At 55.2% G+C, this 13,241-nt stretch overlaps 1 protein-coding gene across 1 annotated transcript in view; it reads left to right on the top strand.

Moving 5' to 3' along the window:
- Window positions 1-7,721, top strand: part of MEIS3 (Meis homeobox 3) — a 40,733-nt gene extending 33,012 nt beyond the window's left edge. The window contains exons 8-12 of the mRNA XM_044434951.1: window positions 674-819; window positions 6,388-6,464; window positions 6,652-6,710; window positions 7,011-7,097; window positions 7,660-7,721. Of these exons, the coding sequence (XP_044290886.1) occupies window positions 674-819; window positions 6,388-6,464; window positions 6,652-6,710; window positions 7,011-7,097; window positions 7,660-7,709 (419 nt within the window). The 3' untranslated portion in view covers window positions 7,710-7,721. The remainder of the gene's footprint in view (window positions 1-673; window positions 820-6,387; window positions 6,465-6,651; window positions 6,711-7,010; window positions 7,098-7,659) is intronic.
- Window positions 7,722-13,241: the final 5,520 nt, after the last annotated feature.

The following is a 13,241-nucleotide window of genomic DNA, read 5'->3' as shown; positions in this document are numbered from 1 at the left end:
GCAGTGAGTACAGCGGCTTCTCAGTGGTGGCCCCATCCATCTAGAATTGAGTTTCACTGGGGATTTGGCAGGCCCTTTCTGTGCAGGTTTTCAGGCAGACTTTGAGGACCTACTTGTTCTTGCTGTCCTTCCCCCAGTCTGCGCACTGCAGGTTTTATCGGTGGTATTGCTCTTTACAGTATTTTCTTTAACATTTATTCATTGTTTTCCTGTGTTTTGCACCAATTTGCATTGCATTTTTAAATCAAGACCTTGCCTTGAGAAGCTTCTTCCCTTAATGGAGGCCTGGAAATAATTTACATTTTTAAAAATCTAGTTTTTTAAACTGACGACACTGTCACAAACTGTGAAATTCATCCTCTTGCCTCTAGAGGGCCAGCTTTCTTCAGAGCATGATACCATGTCTCCCTCTAGTGGCCACATATGGTACGATTCCAAATTGTTTCAAACTCAGCTTTCCCCAGATTGGTACCAAGTCATCAATGTGTTCTACTCCCATCTCCCAGGCAGCACACCGGGACAGCACCAGCTTGGGGAAGTCTGCTTTAACAGAACTGTGACAGACTCATCCTCGTTAGATCTAATATTTGGCTGACTCCACTTTCTGATCTTTCAGTATGGTGTTTTCTCTCTCCCTGTTCTGTTTCTCCCTCCCATTCCACTCTACTCTCAGGAGACTGCCTAGATAACAGTGTGGCCTCCCCCAGCACGGGAGACGATGACGACTTAGACCGGGACAAAAAGCGGAACAAGAAACGAGGGATATTTCCCAAAGTGGCCACAAACATTATGCGCGCGTGGCTATTCCAACACTTATCGGTAAGAACCTGAACTGCTGTAGGGAAGGTGCGATGTCAGGAAGAGAGGACACAGAATCTAATTTTAAATTCATATTGTACTTTTAAACTCCTAAAATGTTTATATTGTATCTTCGGTTGTATTTTTCGGGTTTTCATTGATGTGAACTGCCCCAGTAGGACTAGGGGGTGATATATGACTGTAATAAAAACAAACAAATGGAAAAGAATGAGAGAGGGAGAGAAGGTAACGTGGCAGGAAAAGCGCTTCTGGACCTGTTCATAGTTAGGAAAGGAGGGATGGGAAATAGGACGTAAAGAGCAAGGGCTGATGGGAGTCGGTGTTCTGCATCTGCTAGAAAACGGATTCTGTGTGCCTACAGCAGCTTTCCCCAACTTGCCGCTTCCAAATTGCAGCCTCTATTACGCCCAGCCAGGGTGGCTCTTGGCAATTGAAGGCCAAAATGCTGGAGGGCCACCAAGGACTGAACTCCAAGACAAATGAGCCATCTTTTCATGACAACTAGTGGAACATTCTTGGGGGGGAGGGGGTGCAAAATGCTAAGCAGCCGCTGCCCCTTCTTGAATAAAGGGGCCCCGATCCAAGGCAGGTAGCCCCTCCCTCCATTTTGAGTTTGGGCAAAATGCCGGAGTTCGAAGCTGCGGACGAGGCTGTGGAAGGTCTTAGTGGAAATGGTCCCACTTCTATCCAGGGAACTAAAGTCCTGGGAAAACAGGGACCAAGCCAAGCCGGCCTCAGTGAGGGAGGGCATGCCGTGGGTCCTGGCCCGGAGTGGGTGTGCATGCACGATGGCAGCAGCCCCTGGTATCTGGGGAGCATTTTCCTGCCCTGGCCCTGGAAGCCTCGGGGCACTTGTGTCCCCCTGCCTCCAGCCCTGGCTGGCCCTGGGCATCTTTCCATGCCTGCCGCCACCCGGCCTTTCTTCCTTTCCCCTCTCTCTCGCCTCTGTGCTGCCAGGCAATTAGGCAGGGTCTCTCCCTGGTTAGTTAAACAAAGGCGAGTTAATGAGCGCTGGCCAATTAGTGGCTAATTGAAGGAGCTATAAAGCTATTAGAGGCTGGTGAAGGATAATCAATTCTAGCCAATTACCCTGAACGCATTGGCAGGGAGCGAGGGGGGGCTGTGGTGAAAGGGGGCTTTGGAGGCTCAGCATCTGCAGTGAAGATCCAAAGGACATGGCGGGTCACCAGGACAGGGCCAAGCAATTCCTGGCTTTGCTCCGCACGGGATCGCTCAGGGCATTCTCCATCCCTCCCTCCCTCCCTCCTCTGCACCTTTTTTGCTTCCTAACTTTTTTCCAATCGGAGCGTTGGGAGGCAACATGCCTGGGTCTTTCTGCACCCCCTCCCCGCATGTGCACGCATCCACAATTCTCACAACAGTCCTGCGAGGTAGGGCTGACCTGAGAGATAGCAACTTGGCCAAAGCACGTCAGGAAAAAGATGAAGATTCGAACCCAGGCTCCCCAGCTTGACCCCCTCACTCAGCCTCCCCACTCTGGCATAGAGAATAATGGGTGTTGCCGTCCAGGTTGGGGAGATCTGCTCTTGGAGCTGCATAGGAGAATGGCAACCCAAGGCGTGTCCGGGTGGCCTCCCTCCCAGTCCTCTTCCCTGGGAAGCAAGCTGGCTCCCGCCCTGCTCTGGGCCGGTGGAGCAGCTTGATGGGAGGGCACAAAGTCTGAAAAGGAAAAATCCAGATGTGGCAGCAGCTGCCTTGAGCTCCTTGGAAGGAAAAAAGGCGGGATGTGAATGTAATAAATAAATTCTCAGAATCCCCGCTGTGCTGACTGGGGCTGATGGGAGTTGAAGTCCTAAACGTTTGGAGGGAGCTGCGTTAGAGAAGGCTGGGTTATGGAAGTGGAGAAGGCATGAAGGTGAGGAGCTGACTCAGGAGTGGCCAGAGATTATTTAATTATTGTATTGATATCCCACCGTTTTTCCTTCCTTCTTACAGTATCTTATCCTCACAACAGCCCTGTGAGGTGGGTTAGGCTGGGAGTCAGCGGCTGGCCCAAAGTCACCCAGTGAGCTCCATGGCTTGAACCTGGATCTCCTGAGTCCCAGGCTAAAACGCTAACCACTGCACTATACTACTCATAGTACACTGATATGTATGTAGCCTTTGTCATTGCTAGTAGTGCTGAGTAGCAGCACTGGCAGCTGGAGCATTTACTGGGGTGGTGGGAGCAGAAACAGCAGCATTCGAGTCACACGCCGCTGTTTGTTCCTGTCCCCAGAGTCCAAACCCACCCATGACAAAGAGTCCAGCGGGGCCAGACCTCCGTCTCCTGGCCCACGCCTAACCCGTCATCGGAGCCGGAGGCATCGGAAGCCTGACCTCTGGCTGGTCCGGCTCACAGCGCCGCCTCCGGGCAGCGGTGACCGTGGCGTGGGGTCCGCTTCACAGAGGGCCGTCCTCGGTTGGACGGCAAACTCTGGGCAAAGGACAGTCCAAGCCAAGTCGGCCTTAATGCTAAACTTCTGCAGCCAGGGTGAACCTGGATTTTATCTGTATTTTTGTGTGGTGTTTGTTTGTTTATGTAAGCTGTCCCGAGGCTATGCGATGGGACGGCGTACACAAATTCTAAACAAACAAACAAACTTGCCTTGGAAGGGGGCAGTGGCAGAGAGCGTGACGCTCCCCCCCCCACAAGCAGCCCCAGCGGTCACTCGCTCACCGCCTTCCCCACCGTGAGGAGGGGGTGTGCTTCTGCTTACATGTCGCTGATGCTCCCTGCGTGTCCGCAGAGGCAGAGTGCGTGCTGGTTGGTGGCCTCGTGTGTCCTTTGCAGCCGCTCTGGGCGTGGGTGGGGGCCTTTCCCAGCCTCGCCACTTTGGGGGCGCTTTTCGGAGCCCGGGCCTGGGTGACCTTGCAGCCACAGGATACCTGCTCCTTTACCTGCACCCCCCCCTTTGTCGCTCGCTCCCTATAAAAGGCCTGCGGCCTACAGAGAGGGGCTGCACATGAACTGCGCCCAGCGGGAGGGCAGCGATCCTGCAACAGAAAGCCCATGTGGCAACGATGGCCCAGAGCACAGGCTGAGTGTCGGTCGAATCGCGGATTGCCATTGAACTGCGGGCGGTTTTTCCATTGTGGCTTTTCATTCTGTGCCAAGCCTGCACGGTGGTTTGTTACTGGGTTGTGAACTGGGTTGTTTCTGTTTAGCTGCCCATAGTGAAACCACAGTGCAGTGTTCACACTTATCAGCAGTTCACAATTCAGCAACGGCCCAGGATTCCTCCAGAGCCAGTTCTCAACTTGTATGCCGGGCTGTGATCACGTCGACGCTGGGCCATTATTCCGAAGAGTAGGACTTGCGTAGCGACACTGCAGGTGAAGCTCTGCAAAGCTGGACAGTCCTTTGCGCCTCCTGGGGGCTCTGGGAACTGCAGTGGTGCAAAGGGAGCGGGGGGAGCTCTGCATCCCTGCCCCCCCCCAGCCGGTTTTGTGGGAAGAAGCCACGCCACTCCAAATGGGCATAAAGAACATGGCCGTCCAGTTGGCCTGCAGATGTTTGCCTTCTGGGCTCGTGGAAGATCAGTTGAATGGTGTTTCGCGAGATTCCCAAGGTTTTCCGAAAAGGAAAAATGGGGTTCCCAGTTTAACAGGATGCCAGCCTGTCCCTGGTAGGTAGGTGTGATGGGGTGCATTGATCCTGGCAGCACTGGTTCCAGAAGATGCCCCAGTGGGGGGAGACGCCCAGCCAAGCGGTGACCTCAGGAGGGGTGGCACTGGAGTGTCCGAGTGGCTCCTCGTGACCTGGGAGGCCAAGCATGGCCTTTGCTCATCCGTCACTGGGCTGTCAGAGTGGGGCCCCATGGAGGGCCGGCTGTGACCCACAGGCAGGGACCGAGCTCATCCATCATTTGGACTGGCAGCTAAAAGGCTGCAGCGGGGGTGGGGTGGGGGTGGCGGGGTCCCCAGCCCGACAAAAGAAGGAAGCACGAGGCAAACTCTGCGTCTGAACATCTGCTTGGGAACTGAAAAAGAAAGATGCTGTGTTCGTAGCACTCGTGCGAAGGAAGGTGAGGACCAAGCCAGGCCTGACCTGAGATTTGCATCCAGCAACAGCAGCAGGCTGCTGCTGCTTGCTCTAGAGTAGGCCCAGGGACTGGATCCAGATTGCAGATGCCCCCTACTGCCAGGGCAGACCCTGCTCCCTGTGCCCACGGGGTGGGGGGGAGATGCCGTAGCCATAGGGAGAAACCCGAGAAGAAAACAGATGTGATACCCCGTTTATATGATGGGCAGAATCCGCGGCTCCCCATGTTCGGTCGCTGAGAGTGGGCCGTGCGCATCCTTGAACGTGGGGGAACGAGCGCTCTGCATTCATTGGAATCTTCTCTCTGGCAAGATTCTGTTTTGGGGCGGGGGGGGGGGACATTTTTCGGCAGTGGAGTAGTCAAACATATAGTTACCCAGCAGCCTGGAATGGCACAGCCCTCAAAAGGGAGTCTGTGGCAGATGGGACCAGCTGGCTCTTGTGCAGATGGAGCTGGGAGTCACAGACACGAGGATCGCCCAGTATCATAGTGGAAAAGTGGGTGCGATCCAGTCGGCCAAAGGTGGAGGGGGGATCTGAGGAGAAACTGATACAAAGAAACAGACAACAGAATGCCTTTGTCTGGAGTGGATGCAGAGGGAGGTTTCCCAGAAGCTGGCTTGGTGGCAGGTCACTGTGGCTTGACCGGCAAGGACTGGGGGAAAGGAAGGCTCAGAATTAATGCAGAATCTTTGTGCTTGCAACTTTTTTTAAAAAAATTGAACTATCATCGAGCATTTGTAAACTTTCCCATGGCTGGGGCATTCTTGGGGTTAGAGCCAGGAGTAAAACTCCTGCAGTTTGTCTACCTCCTATGCATTTGACATCTAGCCTAACAGGCAGGAGTTCAGCTGGGGAAGCTGTCCCTGGCAGTGCATGGTTGCAAGTGTAGAATTGGTAGAATTTCTGCCTGCCTGGAAGATTTAAAAAATGGCCTCGTGGATGCACTGTCTTGCCTGGGGTAGATTCAAATCCTCACTCAGGATGTGGGGGCAGAGCTGCTCAATTCGCCCACACATCAGTCTTGAAATGCTCCACCAACTGCTGTTTTTGGGAGACTGTGGGGACGTGGACTGACCAGAACAGAGCCGGTGGCCTCCTGCCTCTCCGTAGCCGCTCCGCCCGCAATTCGAGCCCTGAAAGCAGCATGGGCAAGCCATTTTCTCTCAATCTAACCTACCTCACAGGAGTGTTGTGAAGCTGGCATAAATAAGAGACTCCCTCGGCGTGCTGTCCTGAGCCGAGCCAGGTCATGGTGGAGTTTGTGCTCCTGGAGTCACAACTTGGTATGTTTCAACCCTGGACTTAGCAGCATTACGGGGCTCACTTTAGCTATGTGTGGCCATTAAACAATTAATATTTCTCTTCCCTTCCGCTCATTGCTGAGGGCCAGCTGCGTGTCCTGAAGCCCTCTCTCCGCCCCGCTCTCTAAATGGGGGTTGAGGAAAGTCCTGGAGAGCTTCCAGAAAGTCTCCAAGTGGGGCCAGAGCGAGAACCTGACCGCTTTTCCTTTTCCTGGGCAGCACCCCTATCCCTCCGAAGAGCAGAAGAAGCAGCTGGCTCAGGACACGGGACTGACTATCTTGCAAGTGAATAACTGGTAATGCTTCTCACTGGCCACAGGGAGCCCGCCCGTCGGCACCACTGCTGTGGCACATGGGCAGGAGGGTGTGCTTGCGCACCCGCCTCCTGGTGGGCTTTGCAGAGGGCAGAACGCTGGCCTGCACCGGCCTCTGGTCCGACTGGCGGGGCCCCCCTGAGGCCCTCCCTTCTCCGGTCTCTTGCAGGTTTATCAACGCCAGGCGGCGCATAGTGCAGCCCATGATTGACCAGTCAAATCGTACAGGTAGGATGCTGGGAGGGGGACGGGGGCTCCTTGAGGGGAGGGCTGTGGTGGGCTGCAGCCGCGGATCCCGGGGTCTGTCGCCCTCGCAACACAGACGGTCCCTCTCTTGGGTGGGGCCCAGATGGCTCCTGGCGGCCCTCAGCGCTCCGTGCCTCCAGTCCAGCTGAATACCTGGGCCTCCGCCTCCCCTCCCCGCCAGCACGTGAGGGCTGGTTTCCGCCTCCGTTTTTGCCTCTCCCGAGGTCTGCATGGCATGCCAGCAGGGGGACGCTGGCGCTCCTCTTCCTCTCTCCCACCCAGGTCAGGGCGCGCCGTACAGCCCTGACGGGCAGCCGATGGGAGGCTATGTCATGGACGGGCAGCAGCACATGACGATCCGTCCCCCAGGTAAGCGGAGAGTGGAGGCGAGGGCTGCTGGCCCGGAGGACAAGCACACCGAGGGCTGCATGCTCTGCCGCGCTCATCCTGCTCTCCTCCTCCTCCTCCTCAGAGCCCCTCCCGCGCGAGCCCGCCTCGTCCCTGTGACCCAGTCTCTGTTCTGATTTGCTCCAGGGTTCCACAGAACTTTAGCTGGGACTCCTCAGTAAGAAGACTGGTTCTCGGGGGCTGACTCGGGGCTTTGCAGCTGGATGGGGCCTTCGAAATTTCCCGGCTCACTGTCTGCAAGAGCAGGGCTTCTGTCCCCACAGACGCTGGGCAGCTCACAGGCCGCCCTCTGCTAACCCCCCGGTGGAGTAGAAGTCCCGAAGCTGGCTGAGGATTGCCGAGCCTCATTGGACTGTGGTCTGCCTAAGCCTGCACGGGGCAGCTCCCCGAGGCGCTGCCGTCCCCAGAGACCTGCAGTGCTTCCCCCAAGACGGTCCGACCCCTCGCACGGAGGCAGGCCTGGGGCCGGGGCGCCGGTGGTGCCTCAGGGCTTTGAGCTGGGCGTTCTCCTCTTCTGCTTTAGGACCGATGGGCATGGCGATGGGCATGGAAGGGCAGTGGCACTACATGTAATGCCCGGAACTCGCTGACGACACCAGAGGGGACGTGAGTATCGTGGAGCTTGTGGCGGGTGGCGGGTTCTCTCGGCTGCTCCTCAAGCTACCTTAAGCCAGGCTGAAGCTGGGCTGGGCGTCAGCACCTAGCCACGAGGGCAGGCGCCGAGGGTTCGCATCCTGGGGCACCCGTCAAGGGCCACGCGCCGGCAGGGGCCCACTGCAAGAGCCCTCCGGGAACTCCCCTCCGCTTCTCTGCTGCTGGTCTGCCTGCCCCCAGCTTCGGCTCAGCAGTGGAGAGGAGGAGGAGGAGGAGAAGCGCATGTTCTGCCCCTGCTCCCTGGCCGAGAGGAAGGGGGAGGGTGATTTGCCCCACGGCTGTCCAAGCCCTGGAGCCACTGCCTGGTCCCCTATCCTGGGCCCCCCTTTAAATTTTCCCACAGTGCTCAGGAGTGGCACCGCATCAGGGGCATTGTGGGGAGGTTTAAGTGGTGGCTCCCTCGACCTTTGCACGGACCTGTGCCATCCTCGGGGTGGGAGGCGGCTCTCCTTGGGGGGCCGGTGGGCACAGCAAAGCCAAGCCCGGGTGCCCTTCCCTGCCTACCTCGTCTTGGCCTTCCTCAGGTTTCCAGACTTGGCAAGGGATGCAGGAAGCACACCCCACCCGGTTTACGAACCCGAGACTCGTGGTGCATCAGGCCCGGCGTGCCGCTCTTCTTGACCTCCCCAGCACTCTGCAAAACGTGCCACGGACCGTCCTCCCTCTCCGCCCCTTCACCCCGACAGCCACGACGCACGGCTACTGTCCGCACACTGACCAGAGGGAGCAACCCCCCACCCGGATGGACCAAACACCGAGGGAGCGCCCACTTCTTTGCTTTGTCCCTGCACACGGTTCCTGCCCCCCCCCCCAACTCCTTTGCCCAAGGAAGGGTCTTCTCGACAACACGCAGCCACACATGTCGGGCTCCCGGCAGTGTGTCAGTCCCTGCCGGGGCAAAGGGGCTGCTCCACGGATCACGAAAAGCAAGCTGGACTTTGACGCGAACGGCCCCCCCGCTGGCTGCTGCGCCAGCCTTTGGAGAGGAGGAGCGAGGCGGGCACCCCAGACCCCTCGGAGGAGCCACGTGGGGAGGGGAAGACCGGGGGTAAACGTTTCCTTGTCGGGGTCTGCGCTCTCTGTCCCCCCACCCAAACCACACACAGACGACACGCACTGTTCGTACGCACCCCACCACTCTTTGGGGGCCGAAAGCCAGCTATGGGCATGGTTATCCCTCCATGGACTTCTTTTCAAAGCAAGACAACGTTCCAAGCAGGGTTTTGCTTTCGAGTTTATCCCCCGTAACCCTTCTTTCCTTCCTTCTTTCTTTCTTTCTTTCTTTCTTTCTTTCTTCCAACTGGATGTTTTAATTATTAATTAATTATTGGTGTTGATGCTCAGAAAGGGGAAGTAAATTAAATTGTACATTTTATTTTCCTTTTTTGGAGTTCTTGTTTTTCATGTGCTCTGTTTTTGTTTTTTTGTTTGGTTTTTGTTTCGTTTGTTTTCTAAAAGGAGAATAATTCGAGAAAAAGAAAACCAAAATGAACCAACTTGGCAACCTGCTGTCTTTCTGGTGTTGTTTTTGGCTTGTTGTTATTCAAAGACAAAGAGGCAAAGCGTCCCCCCCCGCCCCCCCATGGAGTTCTTGCAACCGTGGTTCTGGGGACAGCAGGAGCATGGAAGGCCAGGTTGGGGAGCATGGGAACACTGCTGTAGGTGCGGACCTATGCCTCCCAGAGTTTTCTGGGGGCCATGGGAGGATTGTGAGTATCAGCCTCTGCCCCTCTCCACTGGCAGCTGGCAGGGAAAGAGTGTTACTGGCCGTCATTCCTAAGCTTACAACTGGCTTCGGGGGGAAGGAAGGGGTGTGCTGGGGGGCGGGTAATGCAGGGAGCTGGGGCCAAGGATGTGCACTGATTCTTATTGGCACCCCAGCCCCCTTCCCTCTGCAGCAGAAGGCAGCCATCCAAAGGGCCCAGATTACGGTCTGGAGGCATGTCAGGCACCCACCATGTGGAAGCTAAGCAGGGCTGGGGGTGGCCTGAGCCTGGAGGGGAGACCACCTGGGAACCACAGGCCACTGCCTTGAGCTCTGCAATGGGAAAAAGGTGGGATGTAAATAGATTTTGGTGGGGCCTGCCGTGAGGGTGGAGGCCGGGAGTGGGAAGACTTTCTTCAGGATCCCCTAAACATTAATGCCCAGTGCTGGATTCATGTCCACACCACCAATGCTGAACCGGCCTAACACTCAAGACTTGTTTTCCTAGGAAACCGAGGCACTACAAAACCTTGAAAGTCCTTCATCAGCCTGGCGCTCTCCAGAGGCATTGGACTGCAACTCCCATTCTCATTGACCATGCTGGCTGGGGATGATGTGCACTGCAGTCCAAAGTGTCCTTCTCGGGGAGGGAAGAGGCTGGCTTTGGGCAACTCTCGGGATATCTTTGCAGTGCAAACCTATCCCACCCCCACCTTTTAGCAGCTTACAGCCATTTCCTCAGTCAACCCTGGGCATCAAAATTGGGCGCTGGGGCCAGGAATTCTCTCTGAGATCCCTTGCCCTACTGAACTTAGCAAAACAAACATTTTCAGGATTGCTGGGGGGAAAACGTGGCATTGAATGTAGTTTGTTTATGTAATCATTTATTCAAAACCTTTCTGCCTGCCAGCAGGTCTTCAAGTTAGCTTCCAAGGAAATAAACCTAAGATACCGTTACGACACTATCCAATGTAAAAATAGACCAGAGGGCAAGAATATAACCCAGGAGTCAATATTTACACCTTAAAATCAACTTGGGGTTCCTTCCCTCGTTGGGTTCAGCGCCTCCTGTCTGTGGAAATACTTTCAAATATGCGTCTGCCAAATATGTATTCAGGCTGTCGCCTGCTGGAGATTGGCAATGGGGATCGTACCTCCACCTCAGGGATCCCCCAGGTCACTTCAGAGAAACTCCTCCTGCACAGCCATGGCTCCCGCAACTTCAGTCCAGGAATGGGGACATGGATCCCCCTTAGAGGGAAGCCGCAGAGATGACTGGCAGCCCCTGAAAATGCCCTGCGCCATCTAACATGCTTTCGGATTTCTCAGATGGGCAGGATCCTTCGAGCACCTTCGCCACTAAGGCACCTGCTCTGGCATAAGCATCCATTGAACAGAGTCAGCGTTATCTACAGGGGCACGTATAAAAATTAGAGTCCTATCAAATGCAAAAGGCACATCCGGGGACAATTCAGTTCAACTGCAACGGCAAAATAAACGCAGCATCCATTCATGGCAGCGTCAACAGGTGCTTCCAAAAAAACTGAATATAGCCGAGCCAGGGAACGAGTGCAGCAGGCCAGAAACAGCCGTCTCTCTTTAGGACCAAGGAAACTGATCAAGCTTCATCACTGAAGTGTGATGTAGAGCCAGTGTGGTGTAGTGGTTAGAGCATGGGACTGGGACTCAGACGATCTGGGTTCGAGTCCCCGCTCGGCCATGGAGCCAACTGGGTGACTTTGGGCCAGTCACAGACTCTCAGCCCAACCTACCTCACAGGGATGTTGTTGTGGGGATAAGATGCAGGAGGAGAATGATGTAAGCTGCCTTGAGCCCTTTGTAGGAAAAAGGCAGGATATAAATCGAAAAATAAATAAATAAATAAAACCATGCATTCCAGTGCAGCTATTTCACACTGGATTCACTGTTTGCCTTTCTTCTGCCACATGAAGCAACTTCATAATAAATTCTTTTTCTTGAAAGGGAGAACCAGGGAACCGACACTTATCCGAAGGCTCGCTCCCCCTCCTTGAGGGTGGGATCCCGACTGTGTTGAGGCAGGAAAACATCCCATGCTGGTTGGCGAATGATGAGAGTCATCGGGCTCTTTTCTGACAAGACACGCATCCTAAGACTAACGCTCGGTCAGCGCTGTTTAGGGCAGGCAGCTAAAGGTGCAGGAAGGTGCAGCTGAGCTGGAATTAACCATTAAGTTCGATTCTGTTTGTCAGAATGAAGACAGTGGCTTCCTTTCCCACTGCAGGCGTGTATTTGCTCAGCTTGATGTAGCACGTGGATCCCAGGGACCCTGCATGGAGGCTGTGCCTGAGCTGCTGGCCCCAACGCAGCCGTGCCCACTCTGGAACCCCCGGCTGTGTGGGGACTGCAGTGGCTGGCGAGGGCCTGCTGGGGTTGCCATCCAACCCGTCAGCCTGGAGGAGAGGAGACTCCGAGGGGGTCTGTTGGCGGCATGCAGGTACGTGAGGGGGTGTCACGCAGAGGTGGATCAAGGCCTGTTTTCCCCTGGGGAGGAGGGCAGGACGCGCTCCAACGGAGCCAGGCTCAGGGAACCCAGGTTCCATTTGGATGCCAGGAAGCACTTCCTGACAGTCAGGACCCCGAGGGTGTGGAATGGGCTCCCACGGGGGGTGGCTGAGGCCCCATCGGTGCGGGTGTGCAAGGACAGGCTGGACATGCACATGGTAGGCATGCCATGAGCAGAGCCGGCTGGAGCCAGGGGTCAGACTAGATGGCGCAGGAGGCCCCTTCTAACTCACTCTGTTTCTGTTTCTATCTAGAAGTCCCCAGTTTAAGCAGGCTGCCTTAATACATGCGGAGGCCTCCAGATGTCCTCTCGGTTCTGTCTGTCTTGTGCAATAGTTTAGGCTGAGCATTGGCGGTCCAAAAGTCATCTGGTGCATTGGGTGGCCAAGCGGGGACATGTCCTCCAACCCTAACGCAGTGGTGGCGAACCTCTGGCACGCGTGGCACAGTGGGAATGCAGAGCCCTCCCTGTCGACACACGAGCCAAGCCGCCCCAGCATCCAGGCATCGGATGACAATGTACAGAGGGGCCATGCGCACGCTCAGAAAGGAATAGTGGTGCCAGGAGATGACGTCACAAGCCATGACTCATTAGATGCGACTCGTACAAGCTTTGGCATGGCCGGTCAGTGCACTGCCAAGGATATATATACATTTGCTTGGACTGGCTGTGAGTTGTTTTTTCTAAACTAAAGCCTCAGTTTTCAGGTTTTATTGCAGTGTTGGCACTTTGCGATAAGTAAGTGGGCTTTGGGTTGCAGTTTGGGCACACGGTCTCTACAAGGTTCGCCATCACTGGGTTAGGGTTAGAGAAACGAGGTGTCCTGGCCCGATATTGATGGTTGGAATGTCTTTAGATTGGGCAGAAATGTTGAGCTGTGCAGAAAAAGCTACTCAAGGAAGGCTTTTTCAAAATCGCCCTCTTTTCAATGGAACTTTCACCCTATATTAGGGTTAGGGCTGTGCGCCAGGGTAGGGTTAGGGTTAGGAAAACCAGGTGTCCTGGCATGATTTTGATGGTTGGAATGTGTTCAGAATGGGCAGAAATGTTGAGCTGTGCAGAGAAAGCTGCTCAAGGAAGGCATTTTCAAAATCGCCCTCTTTTCAATGGAACTTTACCCCTATATTAGGGTTAGGGGTGTGCACCAGGGTAGGGTTAGGGTTAGGAAAACGAGGTGTCCTGGCATGACTTTGATGGTTGG

This window comes from Varanus komodoensis, unplaced genomic scaffold (genome assembly GCF_004798865.1).
Source record: "Varanus komodoensis strain SLA01 unplaced genomic scaffold, ASM479886v1 scaffold29_1, whole genome shotgun sequence".
NCBI classification, from domain to species: Eukaryota; Metazoa; Chordata; class Lepidosauria; order Squamata; family Varanidae; genus Varanus; species Varanus komodoensis.
Note: the sequence above shows the minus strand (reverse complement) of the source record. Positions and strands in the feature narration are given on the sequence as shown.